This window comes from Bombina bombina, chromosome 2 (genome assembly GCF_027579735.1).
Source record: "Bombina bombina isolate aBomBom1 chromosome 2, aBomBom1.pri, whole genome shotgun sequence".
Classification (NCBI taxonomy): Eukaryota; Metazoa; Chordata; class Amphibia; order Anura; family Bombinatoridae; genus Bombina; species Bombina bombina.
The window spans coordinates 147,368,583-147,393,967 of NC_069500.1; the positions used below are offsets into that span (position 1 = coordinate 147,368,583).

The 25,385-nt window shown below is 39.1% G+C and overlaps 1 protein-coding gene across 1 annotated transcript in view; it reads right to left on the reverse strand.

The window, feature by feature from the left end:
* Positions 1 to 25,385, reverse strand: part of IL6ST (interleukin 6 cytokine family signal transducer) — a 221,812-nt gene that overhangs the window by 33,017 nt on the left and 163,410 nt on the right. Inside the window, 3 exon segments of the mRNA XM_053699691.1 lie at positions 914 to 968; positions 970 to 1,055; positions 15,031 to 15,177. Of these exon segments, the coding sequence (XP_053555666.1) occupies positions 914 to 968; positions 970 to 1,055; positions 15,031 to 15,177 (288 nt within the window).

Sequence of the window (25,385 nt, forward strand, 5' to 3'; positions counted from 1 at the left end):
TATAATTGCATGCTTTATCTGAATCACAAAATAATAAAAATTCGGTATCATGTCCCTTTAAAGAAAAAAAATAAAAAGAAACAGATTGTGTTAAAAAAAGCAAACAACTTACTTGTTTTCTTGCAAAATGTAGCAGTGTAGCCACCACCTGTAGCTAGGTAAGCAAGCAAACATTACAAAATCTAAGTTCTAATGTCACATGATTTTTGCAGCAGAAGTCCTCTACTGATCATGGGTAATAGACTGACAAGAGCTATTTTATGGTGTCTGCTAGCAACATTTCAAAGACAAAAAATATTAATTTGCCTTCCTGAGAGGCTGTGACAGGAAGTAATAGACACTGCACAGATTAAGTTTAAAAAAAGAAATTAAAGGCACAATTCTTATTAAATTATGATCAATACACAGTGTAACGATTTCTATTAATTATAACCCACTGCTTAGTGCTTTATTTTGCTGCAAAAATGAAACAGACAGTTTTAAGCCCCTTTAAATTTCATTCCGTCTCTTGAGAGCATGAGCAAATCAGACGTACTGTTTTTTTTAACATTACCTGAATAGCTTATTTTACTCTAGAAGTGTTAAGACATCAAGCTAGATAAGCCTTCCTGTAGAGACCTCAGTCCCCTTGGACACAGCACAAATTAAATTAAAAAAAGAAATAAATAAAAGGTAAAATCCTTTTAAATGATGAGTAATGCATATTGCAATGATTTATATTAAAGTATAAGCCACTGCTTAGTGTTTTTTTTTTTTAATTACAATAAAAAAAACACTGTTTAATATCCCTTTAACACTAATTACCAGCAACATTCTTTTCTCATCAATTTAGTGATTAATTAGTTACATGTCTTAACTGAAAACTAGTTTTGTATTATTCATAACGAAATGCTTTGCTTTAAAAGAATCTCACCAAACTTTGCAGTTGTAAACGTGATTTTCTGACCATCTGTGCCTCCTACATCTGTAATAAGCAGTCAAATGAATTGTATATAGAGTATCACGGTTTAAGGATGTAAGTGCATACTCCGTATGGCTAGGGTCAATCCTTATACCTGAAAAGAACGTACAAACAACAGAATAAGCAGAATTCATGATATAACTTTATATAGACATTATTTGATACCCTCCTGATTTGGTACGTTTGCCCACTGACAAATAAATGATCAGTCAATCATTTTAATTGTTGGTTTATTTGAACAGTGAGAGACAGAATAACAAAACATCCAGAAAAACCCATTTCAAAAAAGTTATAAATTGATTTAATGAGTGAAGTAACTATTTGACCCCTTTGCTAAACATGACTTAGTACTTGGTTGGAAATCACAGAGGTCAAACGTTTCTTGTAGTTGGCCATCAGGTTTGCACACATCTAAGGAGGGATTTTGTCCCACTCCTCTTTGCAGATCCTCTCCAAGTCATTAAGATTTCGAGGGCAGACGTTTGGCAACTCGAACCTTCAGCTCCCTCCACAGATTTTCTATTGGATTAAGGTCTGGAGAATGGCTAGGCTACTCCAGGAACTTAATGTGCTTCTTCTTGAGCTACTCCTTTGTTGCCTTGGCCATGTGTTTTGGTCATTGTCATGCTGGGAATACCCATCCACGGCCCATTTTTTTTGAGGGAAGGAGGTTCTTACCCAAGATTTGACGGTACATGACCCCATCCATCGTCCCTTTGATGCAGTGAAGTTGTTCTGTCCCCCTTAGCAGAAAAACACCCCCTAAGTATAATCTTTCCACCTCCATGTTTGATGGTGGGGATGGTGTTCGTGGGGCAGCATTCCTCCTCCTCCAAAACACAGCAAGTTGAGTTAATGCCAAAGAGCTAAATTTTGGTCTCATCTGACCACAACACTTTCACTCACTTCCCCTCTGAGTCATTCAGATGTTCATTGGCAAACTTTAGACGGGCCTGTACATGTGCTTTCTTGAGTAGAGGGACCTTGCAGGCGCTTTAAGGTTTCAGTCACGGTGTAATGTGTTACCAATTGTTTTCTTGGGGACTATGGTCCCAGTCGCCTTGAGATCATTGACAAGATCCTCCCGTGTAGTTCTGGGCTGATTCCCTACCGTTCTCTTGATCATTGAAACTCCACAAGGTGAGATCTTGCATGGAGCCCCAGAACGAATCACACCAACTGTTGTCACCTTCTCACCTTCTTGTAGCCCATTCCAGCCTTGTGTAGGTCTACAAACTTGTCCCTGACATCCTTGGACAGCTCTTTGGTCTTGGCCATGGTGGATAGTTTGGTATCTGATTGATTGCTTCTGTGGACAGGTGTCTTTTATACAGGTAACAAGCTGAGAATAGGAGCACTCCCTTTAAGAGAGTTTTCCTAATCTCAGCTCGTTACCTGTATAAAAGATACCTGGGAGCCAGAAATCTTGCTGATTGATAGGGGAATCAAATACTTATTTCACTCATTAAAATGCTAATCAATTTATAACTTTTTTGAAATGAGTTTTTCTGGATTTTTGTTGTTATTCCGTCTCTCATTGTTCAAATAAACCCACCATTAAAATTATAGACTGATCATTTCTTGATCAATGGGCGAACGTACAAAATCAGCAGGGGATCAAATTATTTTCCCCTCACGGTGTGTGTGTGTGTGTATATACACAGTCGTGCTCAAAGTTTACATACCCTGGCAAATTTATGATTTCTTGGCCATTTTTCAGAGAATATGAATGATAACACAAACACTTTTCTTTCACTCATGGTTAGTGTTTGGCTGTAGCCATTTATTATCAATCAACTGTATTTACTCTTTTTAAATCATAATGGACAACAGAAACTACCCAAATGACCCTGATCAAAAGTTTACATACCCCAGTTCTTAATACCGTGTATTGCCCCCTTTAACATCAATGACAGCTTGAAGTCTTTTGTGGTATTTGAGGATGAGGCTCTCTTTTTAGATGGTAAAGCTGCTCATTCTTCCTGGCAAAAAGCCTCCAGTTCCTGTAAATTATTGGGTGGCTCAATGATATTAAGGTCAGGAGACTGAGATGGCCACTCCAGAACCTTCACTTTATTTTGCTGTAGCCAATGACAGGCCGACTTGGCCTTGTGTTTAGGATCATTGTCATGTTGGAATGTCCAAGTACTTCCCATGCGCAGCTTCCGGGCTGATGAATGCAAATTTTCCTCCAGTATTTTTTGATAACATACTGTATTCATCTTGCCATCAATTTTGACCAAATTCCTGTGCCTTTGTAGCTCACACATCCCCAAAACATCAGCGATCACACCACAGTCTTTCACAGTAGGAATGGTGTACCTTTCATCATAGCCTTGTTGACTCCTCTTCAAATGTAGCGTTTATGGTTGTGGCCAAAAAGCTAAATTTTGGGCTCATCACTTTAAAAGACTTTGTGCCAGAAGGTTTGAGGCTTGTCTCAGTGCTGTTTGGCGTATTGTAAGCTGGATACTTTGTGGCATTTGCGTAGTAATGGCTTTCTTCTGGTGACTCGAACATGCAGCCCATCTTTCTTCAAGTACCTCCTTATTGTGCATTTTGAAACAGCCACACCACATGTTTTCAGAGAGTCCTGTATTTCACCTGAAGTTATTTGTGGGTTTTTCTTTGCATCCCGAACAATTTTCCTGACAGTTGTGGCTGCAATTTTAGTTGGTCTACCTGACTGGTTTGGTTTCAACAGAAGCCCTCATTTTCCACTTCTTAATTAGAGTTGGAACACTGCTGATTGGCATTCTTAATTCCTTGGATATCTTAATATCCCTTTCCTGTTTTATACAGTTCAACTACCTTTTCCAGCAGATCTTTTGACAATTCTTTTGCCTTCCCTATGACTCAGAATCCAGAAACGTCAGTGCAGCACTGGATAAAAGATGCAAGGGTCTGTCAGGAGTCCAGAAACTCATTGACCGTTTATACACACACACTAATTACAAGCAAACAGATCACAGGTGAGGATGGTTACCTTTAATATCCATTCAAACCCCTTTGTGTCAACTTGTGTGCAATGTTATCAGGCCAAAATCACCAGGGTATGTAAACTTTTGATAAGGGTCATTTGGGTAGTTTCGGTTGTCATTATGATTTAAAAAGAGTAAACACAGTTTCAGCCAAACACTAATCATAAGATGAAAGAAAAGTTTTTGTGTTATCATTCATATTCTCTGAAAAATTGCCAAAAAAATCATAAATTATATGGACTGAGAGAACAATCTGCAAAACTGAAAACAATAGGGGACACATTTTGGTTATTACGTCTGCAATATATATTTATATAGTTAAATAATATATACACAGTTTATACTTTATTATCCATGCAATCATAAAGGCCATTTCATCATTATTATTTAAATGTAATCAGTGAAAGGACAGACAATAAGTTATCTATTCAGTTCACTACAATTTATATAACCACAAAAACACACACACACACACACATTGTACATCACTATTTGTTACCAGCTATGGAAGAAAATACTGTTAAAGGGGCATTCAAGTCCATTTTCACTGCAATAAAAAAAAATCTGTAGCCAAAATAAAATGTTTAAATTTGTAATTTTGTTTGAAAAGCATTGTTTTGCCATCCTGGAACACACCCCTTCAACGCCTCTTAAAGGGATGGTAAATTCTAGAATTTTAAAAACCTTATGATTTACCATCACTGAAAATTAATAGGCCTTTCAGGTGATCACTTTGTAAAAAAGTGTGCTAAACTTACCCTTTCTGTGCCGCGGCCTCCACGGCACAGCATACTTACAATAAGGTGACATTTCCACCTCTAAACCAATAGCTGTAGCATTGTACAGTATTATAGCACAGCTACTGGCTTAGAGGTGGAAATGCCCCCTCAGAGAAAAAACATAATTTATGTAAGAATTTACCTGATAAATTCATTTCTTTCATATTATCAAGAGTCCATGAGCTAGTGACGTATGGGATATACAATCCTACCAGGAGGGGAAAAGTTTCCCAAACCTCAAAATGCCTATAAATACACCCCCCACCACACCCACAATTCAGTTTATCGAATAGCCAAGAAGTGGGGTTATAAGAATGGAGCAAAAAGCATCAACAAGGAATTGGAATAATTGTGCTTTATACAAAAAAATCATAACCACCATAAAAAGGGTGGGTCTCATGGACTGTTGTTAATACGAAAGAATTTATCAGGTAAATTCTTACATAAATTATGTTTCATTCATGTAATTGGCAAGAGTCCATGAGCTAGTGACGTATGGTATAGCAAATACCAAAGATGTGGAACTCGCACGCAAGAGTCACTAGAGAGGGAGGGATAAAAATAAAGACAGCCAATTCCGCTGAAAAATGAATCCACAACCCAAATCAAAAGTTTTAATCTTTATAATGAAAAAAAATGAAATTATAAGCAGAAGAATCAAAACTGAAACAGCTGCCTGAAGTACTTTTCTACCAAAAACTGCTTCTGAAGAAGAGAAAACATCAAAATGGTAGAATTTAGTATGCAAAGAAGACCAAGTTGCTGCTTTGCAAATCTGATCAACAGAAGCTTCATTCTTAAAAGCCCAGGAAGTGGAAACTGACCTAGTAGAATGAGCCGTAATCCTCTGAGGCGGGGATTTACCCGACTCCAAATAAGCATGATGAATCAAAAACTTTAACCAAGATGCCAAAGAAATGGCAGAAGCCTTCTGACCTTTCCTAGAACCAGAAAAGATAACAAATAGACTAGAAGTCTTCCTGAAATCTTTAGTAGCTTCAACATAATATTTCAAAGCTCTTACCACATCCAAAGAATGTAAAGATCTCTCCAGAGAATTCTTAGGATTAGGACACAAAGAAGGGACAACATTTTTTCTACTAATGTTGTTTGAGTTCACAACTTTAGGTAAAAATTTAAACAAAGTCTGCAAAACCGCCTTATCCTGATGAAAAATCAGAAAAGGAGACTCACAAGAAAGAGCAGATAATGCAGAAACTCTTCTAGCAGAAGAGATGGCCAAAAGGAAAAATAACTTCAAAGAAAGTAATTTAATGTCCAGAGAATGCATAGGCTCAAACGGAGGAGCCTGTAAAGCCTTCAAAACCAAATTAAGACTCCAAGGAGGAGAGATTCATTTAATGACAGGCTTGAAACGACCAAAGCCCGAACAAAACAATGAATATCAGGAAGATTAGCAATTTTTCTGTGGAACAGAACAGAAAGAGCAGAGATTTGTCCTTTCAAGGAACTTGCAGACAAAGAGTATCAATCCTAGGATTGATGGAATGTACACCTGTGTAGCACTCTTTCCCTATTTAACAATGGCAAGAGTTGGACAAGGTATAGTAGTCTAGAATAGGAGGAGTAAGTGTGGATGAATTAAAATATAACCTTTATTGGTAAATTTAAAAAAAGCAACAACAAAAACAATCTACATACATACATACTAAGTTAAAAATTGCAGGATTGGGTCTGATTAAATTATATCTGTTTTCACAGAAAATTTGAGTGGTTGTGATGTGTATATAGAGAAAAACTTGGATCAATAGTCCAATTTCACGTTGTGGTATTCTTAGTACTTATATGTTGTTAGATATAGGTAACACTGGAGTGGTATCGGTAAAGCTATTATGCTTTGATATTTACTCTGTTTTGAGTCTGATATTGATACTCGGCTATAACAAGACTAGCCTTTGGTTAACTTGATTTTGTTATTGCACTTATTTTAATAAGTGTAATATTGTTTCTAACACGTGATTCGTGTAATTAATGTTGTAACAAAGTGCTTGTAAAACGTTTCAATTGTACCCCCATTGTTTGGAAGTTTATTTGTATATTAAATGTGTGCAATATCTGATTGATAGTTAACTGTATAGAATAGTTATTTGTTACACTTTTTGTCTAGTTTCTGCTATAGTTAGCACAGTATTTGTGTTTGGCTGCATGAGCACGTGTTTCTATCAATTGTGCACTTGTTTTGCTAACCTTTGATGTTAGATGTAATAACTTTCTTGAATGACTTTATTATTTTTGGTTTTTATTGTAATATTTCACCTTAGTGACTTGTAATTCTGTTAACATCTTTATTCACCTCAATATTTTTATTGAGATTGTATTTTGTTTATTTCATTTTCAGAGTCATTACAATTATATGAATTTGATACAGAGCTGCTGCAGAGTAGCTGCTATTAGTTAATTTAGCTTGGCTTAGCTTATATTAAAGATAGGCTAGTTGGTATATGTTGCCGGGCTAAAAGTTAGATATTTAAAGAGTCTGAGTGCTGATCTCAAACTCACAATTTGCAGTATTATATATATATTTTGATACTTCAAATTTCTTAAAACCGTACGTTTGGATCAACACTGGGCTTTCAAATATATATGCCGGTTCTATTTTCTAAAGTTATAATAGCTCAGCTTATGCTAAAAAATAGGATGCGTAATATTTATTGTGGAATTGTACAGAAAATATTATGCAATAAATACTGGGCCTCTTGCTGTAACTGTCAGTTCAGTTCCACTTATCAAGTTAGCTTGGCTTAGCTTGTACCCGAAAAATAACAAGTTGATAGGTGTTACCCACTCTAGTTTTAATCGTTTTTGGCAAGCTGAGTGCTGATCTAAAGCTGACAGTTTGCGGTATTGGGTCTGCCTTCGAGTTCCGTATTTTTTAACCGCTTGTCTGCAGTCAACACTGAGTACTCGCTCTAAATGCCGGTTCTATGTCTAATACAGTTAATGGGTTAATCTCTATATAAATTAATTTAAGTCAATATTGTGCACAACACAATTTTCTTATGCTATAAAGACCACCATTCCTGCTAAATAAAAATGCTACACCGGCATTCAACAAAACATTCCCTAAACTTGTTTCGCCACTATCGTCCCTTTTGAAAAAGCCACGATAGTGGCGAAACATGTTAGGGAATGTTTGTTGAATGCCGTGTAGCATTTTTTATTTAGCAGGAATGGTAGTCTTTATAAGCATAAAAATTGTGGTTGTGCACAATATTGACTTAAATTAATTTATATAGAGATTAACCCAGTAACTGTATTAGCCATAGAACCGGCATTTAGAGCGAGTACTCAGTGTTGACTGCAGACAAAGCGGTTTAAAAAATACGGAACTCGAAGGCAAGACCCAATACCGCAACTGTCAGCTTTAGATCAGCACTCAGCCTGCCAAAAACGCTTAAAAACTAGAGTGGTAACACCTATCAACTTGTTATTTTCGGTACAAGCTAAGCCAAGCTACTTGATAAGTGGAACTGAACTGACAGTTACAGCAAGAGCCCAGTATTGATTGCACATAATATTTGCTGTACAATTCCACAATAAATTTTACGCATCCTATTTTTTAGCATAAGCTGAGCTATTATAACTTTAGAAAATAGAACCGGCATATATATTGAAAGCCCAGTGTTGATCCAAACGTACGGTTAAGAAATTTGAAGTATCAAAATATATATAATATACTGCAAATTGTGAGTTTGAGATCAGCACTCAGAACTTTTAAATATCTAACTTTTAGCCCGGCAACATATACCAACTAGCCTATCTTTAATATAAGCTAAGCCAAGCTAAATTAACGAATAGCAGCTACTCTGCAACAGCTCTGTATCAAATTCATATAATTGTAATGACTCTGAAATGAAATAAACAAAATACAATCTCAATAAAAATATTGAGAGTGAATAAAGATGTTAACAGAATTACAAGTCACTAGGTGAATATTACAATAAAAACCAAAAATAATAAAGTCATTCAAGAAAGTTATTACATCTAACATCAAAGGTTAGCAAAACAAGTGCACAATTGATAGAAACTCGTGCTCATTGCAGCCAACACAAATACTGTGCTAACTATAGCAGAAACTAGACAAAAAGTTGTAACAAATAACTATTCTATACAGTTAACTATCAATCAGATATTGCACACATTTAATATACAAATAAACTTCCAAACAATGGGGTACAATTGAAACGTTTTACAAGCACTTTGTTACAACATTAATTACACGAATCACGTGTTAGAAACAATATTACACTTATTAAAATAAGTGCAATAACAAAATCAAGTTAACCAAAGGCTAGTCTTGTATAGCCGAGTATCAATATCAGACTCAAAACAGAGTAAATATCAAAGCATAATAGCTTTACCGATACCACTCCAGTGTTACCAATATCTAACAACATATAAGTACTAAGAATACCACAACGTGAAATTGGACTATTGATCCAAGTTTTTCTCTATATACACATCACAACCACTCAAATTTTCTGTGAAAACAGATATAATTTAATCAGACCCAATCCTGCAATTTTTAACTTAGTATGTATGTAGATTGTTTTTGTTGTTGCTTTTTTTAAATTTACCAATAAAGGTTATATTTTAATCATCCACACTTACTCCTCCTATTCTAGACTACTAAACCTTGTCCAACTCTTGCCATTGTTAAATAGGGAAAGAGTGCTACACAGGTGTACATTCCATCAATCCTAGGATTGATACTCCTTGTCTCAAATAACCAGTACACAGCACCTCAGCCACTCTACAGATAAAAAATCTGGATCATAGATAGACTTATACAAACAAAGTACATTTACCAGTCCAGAGAACAATAGGCTACCCTATTTTGTAAATTTGTGCAGTGCCATTAGTATTTTGATTTTCTAACTTGCAGACAAACCTATCTAAACCATCCTGAAGAAACTAAAATTCTAGGAATTCTAAAAGAATGCCAAGAGAATTAATGTGAAGAGCACCATGAAATGTAAGTCTTCCAAACTCAATAAATTTTTCTAGACACAGATTTACGAGCCTGCAACATAGTATTAATCACTGAGTCAGAGAAACCTCTATGACTAAGCACTAAGCGTTCATCTCCATACCTTCAAATTTAATGATTTGAGATCCTGATGGAAAAACGGGCCTTGAGATAGAAGGTCTGGCCTTAACAGAAGTGGCCAAGGTTGGAAACTGGACATCCGAATAAGATCCGCATACCAAAACCTGTGTGGCCATGCTGGAGCCACAGCAGTACAAACGAACGCTCCATTATGATTTTGGAAACCACTCTTGGAAGAAGAACTAGAGTCGGAAAAATATAAGCAGGTTGATAATTCCAAGGAAGTGTCAACGCATCCACTGCTTCCGTCTGAGGATCCCTGGACCTGGACAGATACCTGGGAAGTTTCCTGTTTAGATGAGAAGCCATCAGATCTACATCTGAAACAATCTGAAAGAACACATCTGGGTGAAGAGACCACTCTCCCGTATGTAAGTCTGACGACTGAGATAATCCGCTTCCCAATTGTCTATACCTGGGATATGGACCGCAGAAATGTGACAGGAGCTGGATTCCGCCAAGCAAGTATCCGAGGATACTTCTTTCATAGCTTGAGGATTGTGAGTCCCACCCTGATGATTGACATATGCCACGGTTGTGACATTGTCTGTCTGAAAACAAATGAACAGTTCTCTCTTCAGTTGAGACCCAAAACTGAAGAGTTGCAAAATATTGATTGGTAATCTCGCCCTCTTGAGATTTCCAAACCCCCTGCGCTGTCAGAGATCGCTAGACAGCTCCCCAACCTGAAAGACTTGCATCTGTTGTGATCACAGTCCAGGTTGGCCGAACAAAAGAGGCCCCTTGAACTAAACGATGGTGATCTAACCACCAAGTCAGAGATAGTCGACATTGGGATTTAAGGATAATCAACTGTGATATCCTTGTATAATCCCTGCACCATTGTTCAGCATACAAAGCTGAAGAGGTCTCATGTGAAAACGAGCAAAGGGGATCGCGTCCGATGCTGCAGTCATGAGACCTAAAACCTCCATGCACATAGCTACTGAAGGGAATGATTGAAACTGAAGGTTGCGACAAAGCTGCAACCAATTTCAGACGTCTCTTGTCTGTTCGAGACAAAGTCATGGATACTGAATCTATTTGGAAACCTAAAAAGGTTTCCCCTTGTATGAGGAATCAAAGAACTCTTTGGTAAAATTGATCTCCAACCATGTCTTTGAAGAAACAACACTAGTTGAATCGTGTGAGATTCTGCAGAACGTAAAGAACTGAGCAAGTACCAAGATATCGTTCAAATAAGGAAACGCCGCAATACCCCGCTCTCTGATTACAGAGAGTAGGGCACCGAGAACCTTTGAAAAGATCCATGGAAGCTGTCGCTAGCCCAAAAGGAAGAGCAACAAATTGGTAATGCTTGTCTAGAAAAGGGAATCTCAGGAACTGATAGTGATCTGGATGAATCGGAATATGAAGATATACATCCTGTAAGTCTATTGTGGACATATAATGCCCTTGCTGAACAAAAGGCAGAATAGTCCTTATAGTCACCATTTTGAATGTTGGTATTCTTACATAACGATTCAAATTTTTTAGATCCAGAACTGGTCTGAAAGAATTCTCCTTCTTTGGGACAATGAACAGATTTGAATAAAACCCCAGACCCCGTTCCTGAGAAGGAACTAGCACAATTACCCCAGGATAACTCAGGTCTGAAACACACTTCAGGAAAGCCTGAGCTTTTTCTGTGTTCACCTGGAATGCATGAGAGAAAGAAACTTCTCACAGGCGGTCTTACTTTGAAACCTATTCTGTACCTCTGAGAGACAAAGTTCTGAAATCCAATGATTTTGGACTGAATTGATCCAAACATCTTGAAAATCATAGTCTGCCCCACCTACAGCTGAGCTGGGATGAGGGCCGCACCTTCATGCGGACCTTGGGGGCTGATTTAGATCTTTTAAATGGCTAGGATTTATTACCAGACTGAAGAAGGCTTCCACTTGGAAACCGTTCTTTAGGGGAAGGATCAGGTTTTCTGTTCCTTATTTTGTCGAAAGGAACGAAAATGTTTAGTAGCCTTAAATTTACCCTTAGATTTTTTATCCTGAGGCAAAAAAGCTCCTTCCCCCCAGTGTCAGTTGAAATAATTTAATCCAACTGAGAACCAAATAAATGTATTACCTTGGAAAGAGAGAGATAGCAAGCTTTGATTTAGAAGTCATATCAGCATTCCAAGATTTAAGCCATAAAGCTCTTCTAGCTAATATAGCTAAAGACATATATCAATATCAATTCGTAATGATATCAAAAATGGCATCATCCAAATGAAATTATTAGCATGTTGAATTAACTTAACCAATGCTATTACACATTATGATCTGGTACTTGTTGCGCTAAGGTTTCCAACCAAAAAGTTGAAGCAGCTGCAACATCAGCCACAGAAATAGCAGGCCTAAGAAGATGACCTGAACATAAATAAGCCTTCCTTAGATAAGATTCAAGTTTCCCATCTAAAGGATGTTTAAAAGAAGTACTATTTGCCGTAGGAATAGTAGTACGCTTTGCAAGAGTAGAGATGGCCCCATCAACTTTGGGGATCTTTTCCCAAAACTCCAATCTATCAGTCGGCAAAGGGATACAATTTCTTAAACCGTTGAGGAAGGAGTAAAAGAAGTACCCAGTCTATTCCATTCCCTAGAAATCACATCTGAAATAGCATCAGAACTGGAAAATCCTCAGGGAATAACTACATGAGGTTTAAAAACCGAATTTAAACGTTTATTAGTTTTAATATCAAGAGACTAGTCTCCTCCATATTCTAATGCAATCAACACCTCTTTCAATAAGGATCAAATATACTCCATTTTAAACAAAATATGAAGATTTGTCAGTGTCAATATCTGAGGCAGAATCTTTCTGAACCAGATAGATCCTCATCAGAGATAGATAAATCAGAATGTGGTGTCGGTCATTTAAAAATTCATCAATTTTATGAGAAGTTTTAAAAGACAGACAAAGCCTTCTGAATGGACTTAGAAACAAATTCTCTCACATTAACAGGAATATCCTGAACATTAGATGTTGAAGGACCAGCAACAGGTAATGGACTACTACTAATGGAAATATTGTCTGCATGTAAAAGTCTGTCATGACAACTATCACAAACTACAGCCGGAGGAACAGTTACCACAAGTTTACAACAAATGCACTTAGCTTTGTTAGAACCGACATCATGCAGCAGGATTCCAGTAGTAGATTCTGAAACAGGGTCAGTTTGAGACATCTTGCAATATGTAAGAGAAAAAATAACATATAAAGCAAAATTATCAATTTCCTTATACGACAGTTTCAGGAATGGGAAAGAAATGCAAAACAAAATAAGCCTCTGGAAACCAGAAGCAAAAATAAATGAAGTCTTAAATAATGTCAAAAGTTTGGCACCAAGTATGACGCCCACAACTGACAAAAATATTTTTTGGCGGCAAAAACATCTGCAACAAACACGAGCGTCATAGATGACGCAACTACGTGGAAAAACTCGGCGCCAACTAAGACGCCGGAAATGACGAAATTACGTCAACAAACGTAATTCTCGCGCCAAAAAAGTCTTGCGGCAAGAATGACGCAATAAATTATAGCATTTTGCGCTCACCGCGAGCCTAACAGCCCGCAATTTAGAAAATAGAGTCAATTTGAAAAACTTCAGGTTAAGAATTTTTTTTTAATTTTTTTTTAAATATATGCAATCCCAAATATGAAACTGACAGTCTGCAAAAAGGAAATATACTGATAAACCTGAATCATGGCAAATATAAGTACAAAAAACATAATTTAGAACTTTACATATAAAGTGGCCAAACCATAGCTGAGAGTGTCTTAAATAAAGGAAACATACTTACCAAAAGACACTCAGTGTACATAAAGTAGATAGCCAAACCAGTACTGAAACGAGAATCAGCAGAGCTAATGGTATATAAGAGTATATCGTCAATCTGAAAAGGGATGTAGGAGAAGAATCTCTACGACTGATAACAGAGAACCTATGAAATAGATCCCCGATATGGATGACCATTGTATTCAATAGGTGATACTCCCGTTCACATCCCTCTGACATTCACTGCACTCTGAGAGGAATCGGCTTCAAAATGCTGAGAAGCGCATATCAACGTAGAAATCTTAGCACAAATTTACTTCACCACACTCCATAGGAGGCAAAGTTTGTAAAACTGAATTGTGGTGTGTGTGAGGGGTGTATTTATAAGCATTTTGAGGTTGGGAAACGTTGCCCCTTCTGGGATGGATTGTATATCCTCATACGTCACTAGCTCACGGACTCTTGCCAATTACGATGAAAGAAAGATCCCTGTGCCATGGGCGGCAGGAGCCGCTGAGGTTTAATGAGGTGGTAACGGCACTGAAAGGGTACATTTAGCACACTTATTTTTACAAATGTCTTAGTATTCTATAACTCATAGCTTATTTAGAATTTATAAAATGTTACTTATGCAAAATTAAAGGGAAATAAACCCAAAAGGGTTTAGACAAAGCATATGATTTTAAACAACTTTCCAATGTACTTCTATTATTACATTTCCTTTGTTCTCTTAGTATCCTTTTTGAAGAACAAGCAATGCCCTACTGGAAGCTAGCTGAACAGCACCTGGTGAGCCAATGACAACAAGCATATATGTGCAGTTACCAATCAGCAGGCTAGTCCCCGCAGTGCATTTATGCTCCTGAGCCTAACTAGGTATTATGTTACAGCAAAGGATGCCAGAGGATGAAGCTTAATGAGATAAAAGAAGTACATTGGAGAAAGCCGTTTAAAATGCTCTGTCTGAATCATAAAAGAAAAAAACTTGGGTTTCATGTCCCTTTTAAAGAACTTTGCAATGCATTGTCATTAATTATTTAGCCCACTTTTCCAGTAGTTAACCTTGAAAATTCAGTATCTCCAGCCAAAGAGTGCGTTGCTTGAAATACAGAACCCTGACACTCCTACATCCTGCACAGTGATTGGTTAATATGTACAGGGCTTGTTTAGATCTGCCCTTGAATGGTTATTTATCTTGTTTTTCTTTGCTTTGACCAATTAAGAGGCTTTCTTTGCTTTGACCAATTAAGAGGCTTTCTTTGCTTTGACCAAGTTAAGAGGCTTTTAAATGGGTACCAGGCGTACAAAACAATGCATATTTTTCAAACACCATGTCAATATGAAATGCTTTAAAACATTTATTTTGCATGCAGATGTTTTGAACAGCTAGAATATCTTACTAGTTAAATTCCCATGATTAGGTTTGTAAGTCAGGGTGAAGTTTTGGATGAATCCTTGTTGATCATCCACAGATACTGGAGGTCCACACAAAAGAAGCCTTGTATTTTTCAACATGTTTTGTATGATGATTGGAGCCATTTTAGGTACTGTAAAGTAAAAAGCAAACAACGAGTTTGAAAACGATACACAGAAGATGAACAAATTTGTGATATCTGTACAAACTGTATTGCAGATTGTATTTTCTTCTATGCAAAATAAGCCTGCGGGAGCAACAGCGAGTTCCCTGGCTGTGTCTGAAATTATATTCTCTAAGCATTTATACACCTACAGATCTAACGGATTTTTGTATCGGCAGCTGTACACTTATTTAACTAATAGAATGTAAATTAAACTAGAAGCCAATGCCAGTATAGAAAACATTTCAGTTATTTTTTTCCACGTCCCAGAGAGCCTCAACTCTCTGGGACTTCAGTTTCTGCTCTTTATCTTAGATAATTTAGTTTTGCCCCGTTTTTGCTAATTTAGTCCAATAGGTTCCCTGTGAATAAGAGGGGATCAAGAGCAGTTAGAGACACCCCTAGATACTTTAAAGCTTTCAATTGCCAAATATAGGAGTTACATTTATGGACAGAGGGAGTTCTGTGCCAGGATCGTTATACCAATTTTCTTTAATAACAAATCTGAGTCACTGATTATAACTCCCAAAAGTGTGAAATTCTTCCCTAGCTTCCCTAGTGAGGCAGCCAGCTTAGTGAGACAACATGTCACTGCTTATAATGTGATTTTATATGTAGTCTCACCAATGATGGTGCCTCCGATCCTCTGTTTGGCTATAATTTTTTGCCGTAAAGATCTCCATGGAAATAGGTTTTCAAAAGTAAACCATTAACTCAAATTTAGGTGGTCGTGCCAGTACATAATTCTACTCCAAATCGTTGGGACAGTTTTAGGTGACAAAATGTCTTTTCAGCATCTGTTGACAGGGCTATTGGTCGAGAACTTGTGAAATGTGGCATAATGAATAAAAATGTAGTGCTCTGACTGTATTGTCCTAACCTCACGACCAAAGACAAAGCGCACTTGCTAGAGATGGATTATGCTGGGAATCATTTTATTGAACTAATTGGAGATCAATTTAGCATATAATTTAATGTTAGAATTTAAATGGAAGGAAACTGGTTGGTGATGTCTGTTTTCCAGGCTTGGGTAGGACTATTCTTGCCTCAGCAAAGAGGAAGGGAAGAAACTATCATTATCTATAATGTTAAAAAAGTTCAGGAGTTAAGTGCCAGCATCCCCTCAAATGTTCACACATAAATACACAGACAAGCACCGCAATATACAAACACGATTGGTACTCATGCATACACAAAATTACATCCACAGACCCACATCCACACAAACTGGAACTCACAGACATTCTACATGCGCACAACACAAGGCACCTACACAACACACAATCATCTGCATAGATGCGTGAAGCACAAAAAACATATATACAGGTCATCACATACTTGAGATGCCAAGCTTTGGGGATAAAATTGGCGGGCATTATATTGCTCACAGTTGTTGAAAAAGAGAAGTAGCAATAATTGGTGAAGGGGTCAATATCTATTTTCAAACCGTAATACCCAGCCCCCCTTCTTTACCATATTTTTTTTCTAGGATTTTTCTGGTATTAGGATGACCTCTTGACAGCTTGTGGGGTGGATGGCAGCACATCCTACTCTGTGTTTATTTTCTAAAAACAATCCTAGCACTGTTGGGGGACTTTCATTTCTTTTTTTCTTTAAATATTTATGAGGAATTACAAAATACATTAGAAAACCTTACACGAAAATATGCATACAGTGCAGATGAAAACATTATACATGCTATAAACATTCATGTATTATATTCCGTTGTCCTCTTTTTGATCCCTACGATAAATATAGACCACTCTTGGATCCATGAAAAAATGTTTAGTGAAGTACAGGGATTATTTCCAAGTAACAGTTCTAGTTAAACTAACTAGAGACCAAAGCCTATTTTACTAGCTACGGATGCTAAAGGACATACATGTGATGCCAAACTTAGAATATACGAAGTGCATAGGAGTTTGATAGACTATTCTCTTCAAACTGTAAAAATGCAGTTAATATAGACATTGATGTTAGGTTTTTGAAAACACAGTTACACGTATCAATTAGAAACCACATATATAAACTTGAACTTCTTTCTGTAAGTATAACATACTTTACAAGGTTAACTACCACCTGGGAGAACCTATCAACTTAAATCTTATCTCTCCCACGGCCTCTGCCGCTGACCGCCAGAGAGGCATCTATATGATGGTTCATTCAATATAGATCAGTGTCCTCTGCTACATCAGCCATTGTTTAACTAAGTGATGTAGGGGCCCCCCACAAACCCCATAGGAATGTATATTTACAAAGGTGACGACAGAGGATCAGATTAAATGCCTTGTAAGTAAATAGTGTATAAGAAAAAGTTCTATAAATAAAGCTATGTAGATCCAATAATACTGTAGCTAAACAATATAGAAACCTAAACTCTAAATATAGTTGAAAAAATTAACCTAAAGCTAGGCAAATAGCTTGCGAACATTTAACATAGTCAAAGGTACATAGAGCATAATTTACATGAATTTGGTAAGATACATATACTGCATTTTATTATGCAGAGAATATTATACTATGAGTGGTAAATAAATGTCACCCTCTGAACTAGTGCTATAAAGACATTGATAACTATCTTAAATACTTGCCGCTAACCGCCTGTTGTCTGTAGCAAGAGGAGGGTCCTATAGGCAGTATGTAAAGTCTCTTGGAAAGAGGTAATACGATGTTTCAGGATCAATCTTATGTTTATATTGATAGTCTCTGGTAGTGGGATACGGATGCCAAAGGGTTTTGAATCTTCCAGCTTCATGTAAGTTGCATCGTAACGATGAGTGATCTCGCTGCCCTCACTGTTTGAAGAATCATTGTTGAGAGAGAGGTGCAGTTGCTTTGCTGACAGAGCGCTCCGGGAGCCCCTCGAATACTCCCTATCAACTCCGGAAACTGGTGTGTATTCTCCCATCTGTGATGACTTCTTTTTTTCGCCAAGGGAATTCTTAATGTATATTGCTGCTGTAAAGTGAATCTGTGCCGTGGTTGCATATGAGGTTGTTGACTCTGGCTTTTTATTAGACGGCATGTGTAGTATTATGAGTGCTGCTTCAGAATGTTGAAGATTCCCCTGTCGGTTATCTGTTTCTAAAAGGCTGATTTCTCTTGGACCCACAGTGATTACGGGTGTCGATATGGTGTGTGTTAGACGTTTCAGTAAATAATCCTGAGGTGCAGTGGCTATCAGGTGTTGGCATAGTTTGTCAAATTTGGCCATGTGGTTGTCCCAGTTATCCTGAAGGTTTGTCTTCCGTGCGGCAGCCATTTTAGACATTATAGATGTCTTAAATGATCTTATGTCCCTTCTAGGTGATTGGTATACTTTTTTTTATTTGTTTATTTTTTAATATTTTTTATTTGAGGTTTGTAGTAAGGCATACATGTAAGAGTATAGCATAATAAATATAAAAATACAGACAGTGTATGGTATAACAGTTTACATTTTCAACATTTATTCCTGCAAAGGAAACATCTACTATGTCAAATGGTTGCCTAATGTTCTGTGTACCTCCCAAATAATATATGAGGCCACTTTTGGACCTCACAAATAAACAAGTCAGCTATAGGAGGTTGCTGCCAACACTGGAGACCACTTTTGGCTCTCTATTGATAAACCTCATTTTTTATTTTAAACAATTAACCCCTATAATCAAGTGCCCTGACTCAGGAAAATAAATCCCCATATGGAAAACAATGGCCTCTCTTGGACCAATAACATTGGCATATACTATTAAAAGTGAGCAATAGGGAAGACTTATCAAGTATTAGGTCTATAAGGCCACTTTTTGGACTCTTAACAAGCTTCTTGGGTTAAGAAATAACTGAAGGACTATATTAATATGGAACAATCCTATAGTGCAAAACCTTATAGGAGGATGTTAAACATGAACAATTTAGATAAGTACAGGTTGTTTGCCTCTGATAAGATGCAAATCATATCTGTCTCAAGGCATCTCTGTAACTGTTAGAGAATCAAAAAATTACACATATATACATACACAGAGGCTGGTTAGCCTGAACTCCCATAACCAAACGCTAAAGCACCTAATATGTTAGTAAAGTAGGCTTTGCTGCCACGGCCGCTAGTAGTTCAGTAATTATCAGAATAATGTGGTGGTTGACTATACAAATTTCCAAAACATAGTTAAGGGTAAATGAAGTGCACCTGCAGTATAAGACATTGGGAAATACCAGCATAGTGTAAGTTAGTTATAAGAGCATGCAGGTCTAAGAAGAAAGAGAAGGAGCAGTAACAAATGTGCCTATCCACACATCCCTGGTACAAGTAAACTTTTAGATAGGAAATAATATTTATATCCTGGATTAAAACTTAGACCTTTATAGGAGGGGAGCACAGTGGCGTACAGATATGGTATTGGGAACAAGAGTAAACAGCAAAGAGGCAGAGGGCTGTATTGCAAACCATTGTTGTGTGCATAGGAACAAAGAGTTAATATGCAGTGACAAAGACATCCATGTATCAGGCTCAGTTGCCATCTTTAGGACACATTTCAGAATATGTAGGGGGATTATAAACAGATTAGTTGCCCTTAGAGAATGAATTGTCAACCATAGCAGAGGGAGGTTAGCATAATAGGTAATTGTTCATGCTATAGCAGTTCAGCGTGTTGTCAAACCACTTATGCTGCCGATAGCAATGTAGAGCAGCAAATGTTCAGCCGATTCCAGCCCTATACTGGAGCATTATAGCAGGTCTCAGCATAGGTGCATAACGGATATCATGTTTCAAGAGAGCTGCTTTCTGTATTTTGGGCTCAAGATGATTCTGCTCACTCGTCTCCTCTTTTTAACTGATGATATTCAGCACTTAGTGTTTAATGGCTCACACCAGTTTTCCTGAAAGTGCTGGCGGCTCTTACACTGGTTGGGATATGGACAGTCTCTGTCACACTCCGAGATTGGGCCACACCGTAAGGGTAGTTAGGGACCTGCTTCTGATTAGAGGGTGTAAGCTGCCAGAGTACCTTTTTATTCCGGCCCGATTTATAAGTTGAGGCCTCGGCGCTCTGCTCCATTTCACTCCATGTACGTGTATGGCATGCCGCCACGCATACCTCCGTCTCGGCCCTAAGAGTATTTCCATTGAGTGACATCTTCCACTCGCACGGCTGTACAACACAACCATCGGTAAGTTCAGGGGTCAGTGCGGCGCGTGTGTGGCGTGGTCTCTCTGCACCAGAGGCATCTTCGCTCTGTAGCAGCGTAATCGCCTGTGAGTCCATTATTGCTCCGTAAGCAGTTGGAGTTCGTTTCTGCTGATGGGCATCTCTAATTTGAAGAGGAGTATGTTCACCTCCAGGTAAGGCTGCGGCGTCCAGTATGTTCCCCTGTATAGCACAGTCCTGGACTGGAGATCTTGTGCTTCTGTAGGTGAATGAAATGATACAAGTTCCTCTGCAGCTTGTCTCAGTGTTTGCTGGCTCTCTTGTTCCATCCCGAAGGCCTCACACAGGCGTTGTTCGAGAGATCGAAAATGTTCTTGTAAGAGCAGCAAAATCTGACTCCAAGCTGTGTAACATCCTTGAAGTATATCTTCAATCTGAATTAGAAAAATAGCAGTGATATAACACTGTTTAACCCCGCTTCTCAGGGGGGGGGGGGGGGGGGGTGTTGAAGGCCTCGACCACAGGCCTCAACGCTCCGGATCGGCAAGAAAGTGCAGTTCCTCAGACAAATTTTTATAGCAATCGAAATAACTCAGTCTCCTTGGTATTAAGCTTGCATTTTCAGAAACAGATGAGTAGAAGAGCTGCTGATAATTGGCGATTTAACAGCAGTTTGCACAGAGCTGCCAATATTGCTGCCATTCAAGGTGCTGCCCAGAGACACGCCCCCTTTTATTTTTTTATTGTGTTGGTGGCTTCAGCAAAAGCCCTGGCAAGCTGAGGGGGGTAACATCAACTGTTACGAGTCGCTTATCCAGGTCTTTGTTGTCTAATCCAGGGCTCCGGTTTAAAAAACATAATTTATGCTTACCTGATAAATTCCTTTCTCCTGTAGTGTAGTCAGTCCACGGGTCATCCATTACTTATGGGATATTAACTCCTCCCTAACAGGAAGTGCAAGAGGATCACCCAAGCAGAGCTGCTATATAGCTCCTCCCCTCTACGTCACACCCAGTCATTCGACCGAAAACCAAACGAGAAAGGAGAAACTATAGGGTGCAGTGGTGACTGGAGTATAATTTAAAATTTAGACCTGCCATAAAAAACAGGGCGGGCCGTGGACTGACTACACTACAGGAGAAAGGAATTTATCAGGTAAGCATAAATTATGTTTTCTCCTGTTAAGTGTAGTCAGTCCACGGGTCATCCATTACTTATGGGATACCAATACCAAAGCTAAAGTACACGGATGACGGGAGGGACAGGCAGGATCTTTACACGGAAGGAACCACTGCCTGAAGAACCTTTCTCCCAAAAACAGCCTCAGAAGAAGCAAAAGTGTCAAATTTGTAAAATTTGGAAAAAGTATGAAGAGAAGACCAAGTTGCAGCCTTGCAAATCTGTTCAACAGAGGCCTCATTCTTAAAGGCCCACGTGGAAGCCCCAGCTCTCGTAGAATGAGCTGTAATTCTTTCAGGAGGATGCTGTCCAGCAGTCTCATAGGCTAAACGTATTATGCAACAAAGCCAAAAAGAGAGAGAGGTAGCAAATGCTTTTTGACCTCTCCTCTGTCCAGAATAAACGACAAACAGGGAAGAAGTTTGGCGAAAATCTTTAGTTGCCTGTAAATAAAATTTCAGGGCACGGACTACGTCTAGATTGTGCAGAAGTCGTTCCTTCTTTGAAGAAGGGTTAGGGCACAATGATGGAACAACAATCTCTTGATTGATATTCTTGTTAGTGACTACCTTAGGTAAGAACCCAGGTTTAGTACGCAGAACTACCTTGTCTGAATGAAAAATCAGATAAGGAGAATCACAATGTAAGGCCGATAACTCAGAGACTCTACGAGCCGAGGAAATAGCCATTAAAAACAGAACTTTCCAAGATAACAGCTTGATATCAATGGAATGAAGGGGTTCAAACGGAACACCCTGTAAAAACGTTAAGAACTAAGTTTAAGCTCCACAGTGGAGCAACAGTCTTAAACACAGGCTTAATCCTGTCCAAAGCCTGACAAAAAGCCTGAACGTCTGGAACTTCTGACAGACGTTTGTGAAAAAGGATGGACAGAGCTGAGATCTGTCCCTTCAAAGAACTTGCAGATAAACCCTTTTCTAAACCTTCTTGTAGAAAAGACAATATCCTAGGAATCCTAACCTTACTCCATGAGTAACTCTTGGATTCGCACCAGTGTAAATATTTACGCCATATCTTATGGTAAATTTTCCTGGTAACAGGTTTCCTAGCCTGTATTAAGGTATCAATTACTGACTCCGAAAATCCACGCTTTGATAAAATCAAGCGTTCAATCTCCATGCAGTCAGCTTCAGAGAAATTAGATTTTGATGTTTGAAAGGACCCTGAATTAGAAGGTCCTGTCTCAGAGGCAGCGACCAAGGTGGACAGGATGACATGTCCACTAGATCTGCATACCAGGTCCTGCGTGGCCACGCAGGCGCCATTAGAATCACCGATGCTTTCTCCTGTTTGATCCTGGCAATCAATCGAGGAAGCATCGGGAAGGGTGGAAACACATAAGCCATGTTGAAGACCCAAGGTGCTGTCAGAGCATCTATCAGTGCCGCTCCCGGGTCCCTGGACCTGGATCCGTAACAAGGAAGTTTGGCGTTCTGGCGAGACGCCATGAGATCCAGATCTGGTTTGCCCCAACGTCGAAGTATTTGGGCAAAGACCTCCGGATGAAGTTCCCACTCCCCCGGATGAAAAGTCTGGCGACTTAGGAAATCCGACTCCCAGTTCTCCACGCCTGGGATGTGAATCGCTGACAGGTGGCAAGAGTGAGACTCTGCCCAGCGAATAATCTTTGAGACTTCCATCATCGCTAGGGAACTCCTTGTCCCTCCCTGATGATTGATGTAAGCCACAGTCGTGATGTTGTCCGACTGAAACCTGATGAACCTCAGAGTTGCTAACTGAGGCCAAGTCAGAAGGGCATTGAGAACTGCTCTCAATTCCAGAATGTTTATTGGAAGGAGACTCTCCTCCTGAGTCCATGATCCCTGAGCCTTCAGGGAATTCCAGACAGCGCCCCAACCTAAAAGGCTGGCGTCTGTTGTTACAATTGTCCAGTCTGGCCTGCTGAAGGGCATCCCCCTGGACAGATGTGGACGAGAAAGCCACCATAGAAGAGAATTTCTGGTCTCTTGATCCAGATTCAGCATAGGGGACAAATCTGAGTAATCCCCATTCCACTGACTTAGCATGCACAATTGCAGTGGTCTGAGATGCAGGCGTGCAAAAGGTACTATGTCCATTGCCGCTACCATTAAGCCGATTACCTCCATGCATTGAGCCACTGACGGGTGTTGAATGGAATGAAGGACACGGCAAGCATTTAGAAGTTTTGTTAACCTGTCCTCTGTCAGGTAAATTTTCATTTCTACAGAATCTATAAGAGTCCCCAAGAAGGGAACTCTTGTGAGTGGTAATAGAGAACTCTTTTCTTCGTTCACTTTCCACCCATGCGACCTTAGAAATGCCAGTACTAACTCTGTATGAGACTTGGCAGTTTGGAAGCTTGACGCTTGTATCAGAATGTCGTCTAGGTACGGAGCTACCGATATTCCTCGCGGTCTTAGTACCGCCAGAAGAGAGCCCAGAACCTTTGTAAAGATTCTTGGAGCCGTAGCTAACCCGAAGGGAAGAGCTACAAACTGGTAATGCCTGTCTAGGAAGGCAAACCTTAGATACCGGTAATGATCCTTGTGAATAGGTATGTGAAGGTAGGCATCCTTTAAATCCACTGTGGTCATGTACTGACCCCTTTGGATCATGGGTAAGATTGTCCGAATAGTTTCCATTTTGAACGATGGAACTCTTAGGAATTTGTTTAGGATCTTTAAATCCAATATTGGTCTGAAGGTTCCTTCTTTCTTGGGAACCACAAACAGATTTGAGTAAAATCCTTGTCCGTGTTCCGACCGCGGAACCGGATGGATCACTCCCATGAGTAAAAGATCTTGTACACAGCGTAGAAACGCCTCTTTCTTTATCTGGTTTGTTGACAACCTTGAAAGATGAAATCTCCCTTGTGGAGGAGAAGCTTTGAAGTCCAGAAGATATCCCTGAGATATGATCTCCAACGCCCAGGGATCCTGGACATCTCTTGCCCAAGCCTGGGCGAAGAGAGAGAGTCTGCCCCCCACTAGATCCGTTTCCAGATCTGGGGCCCTCACTTCATGCTGTCTTAGGGGCAGCAGCAGGTTTTCTGGCCTGCTTGCCCTTGTTCCAGGTCTGGTTAGGTTTCCAGCCTTGTCTGTAGCGAGCAACAGCTCCTTCCTGTTTTGGGGCAGAGGAAGTTGATGCTGCTCCTGCCTTGAAGTTACGAAAGGCACGAAAATTAGACTGTCTAGCCCTAGGTTTGGCTCTGTCTTGAGGCAGGGCATGGCCTTTACCTCCCGTTATATCAGCGATAATTTCTTTCAAACCGGGCCCGAATAATGTCTGCCCCTTGAAAGGTATGTTAAGCAATTTAGATTTAGAAGTCACATCCGCTGACCAGGATTTTAGCCACAGCACTCTGCGCGCCTGAATGGCGAATCCGGAATTCTTAGCCGTAAGTTTAGTTAAGTGTACTACGGCATCAGAAATAAATGAATTAGCTATCTTAAGGGTTTTAAGCTTGTGTGTAATCTCATCTAATGGAGCTGTGTCAAGGGTCTCTTCCAGAGACTCAAACCAAAATGCCGCCGCAGCCGTGACAGGCGCAATGCATGCAAGGGGTTGCAATATAAAACCTTGTTGAACAAACATTTTCTTAAGGTAAACCTCTAACTTTTTATCCATTGGATCTGAAAAGGCACAGCTATCCTCCACCGGGATAGTGGTACGCTTAGCTAAAGTAGAAACTGCTCCCTCCACCTTAGGGACCGTTTGCCATAAGTCCCGTGTGGTGGCGTCTATTGGAAACATCTTTCTGAATATAGGAGGGGGTGAGAAAGGCACACCGGGTCTATCCCACTCCTTAGTAACAATTTCAGTAAGTCTCTTAGGGTATAGGAAAAACGTCAGTACTCGTCGGTACCGCATATA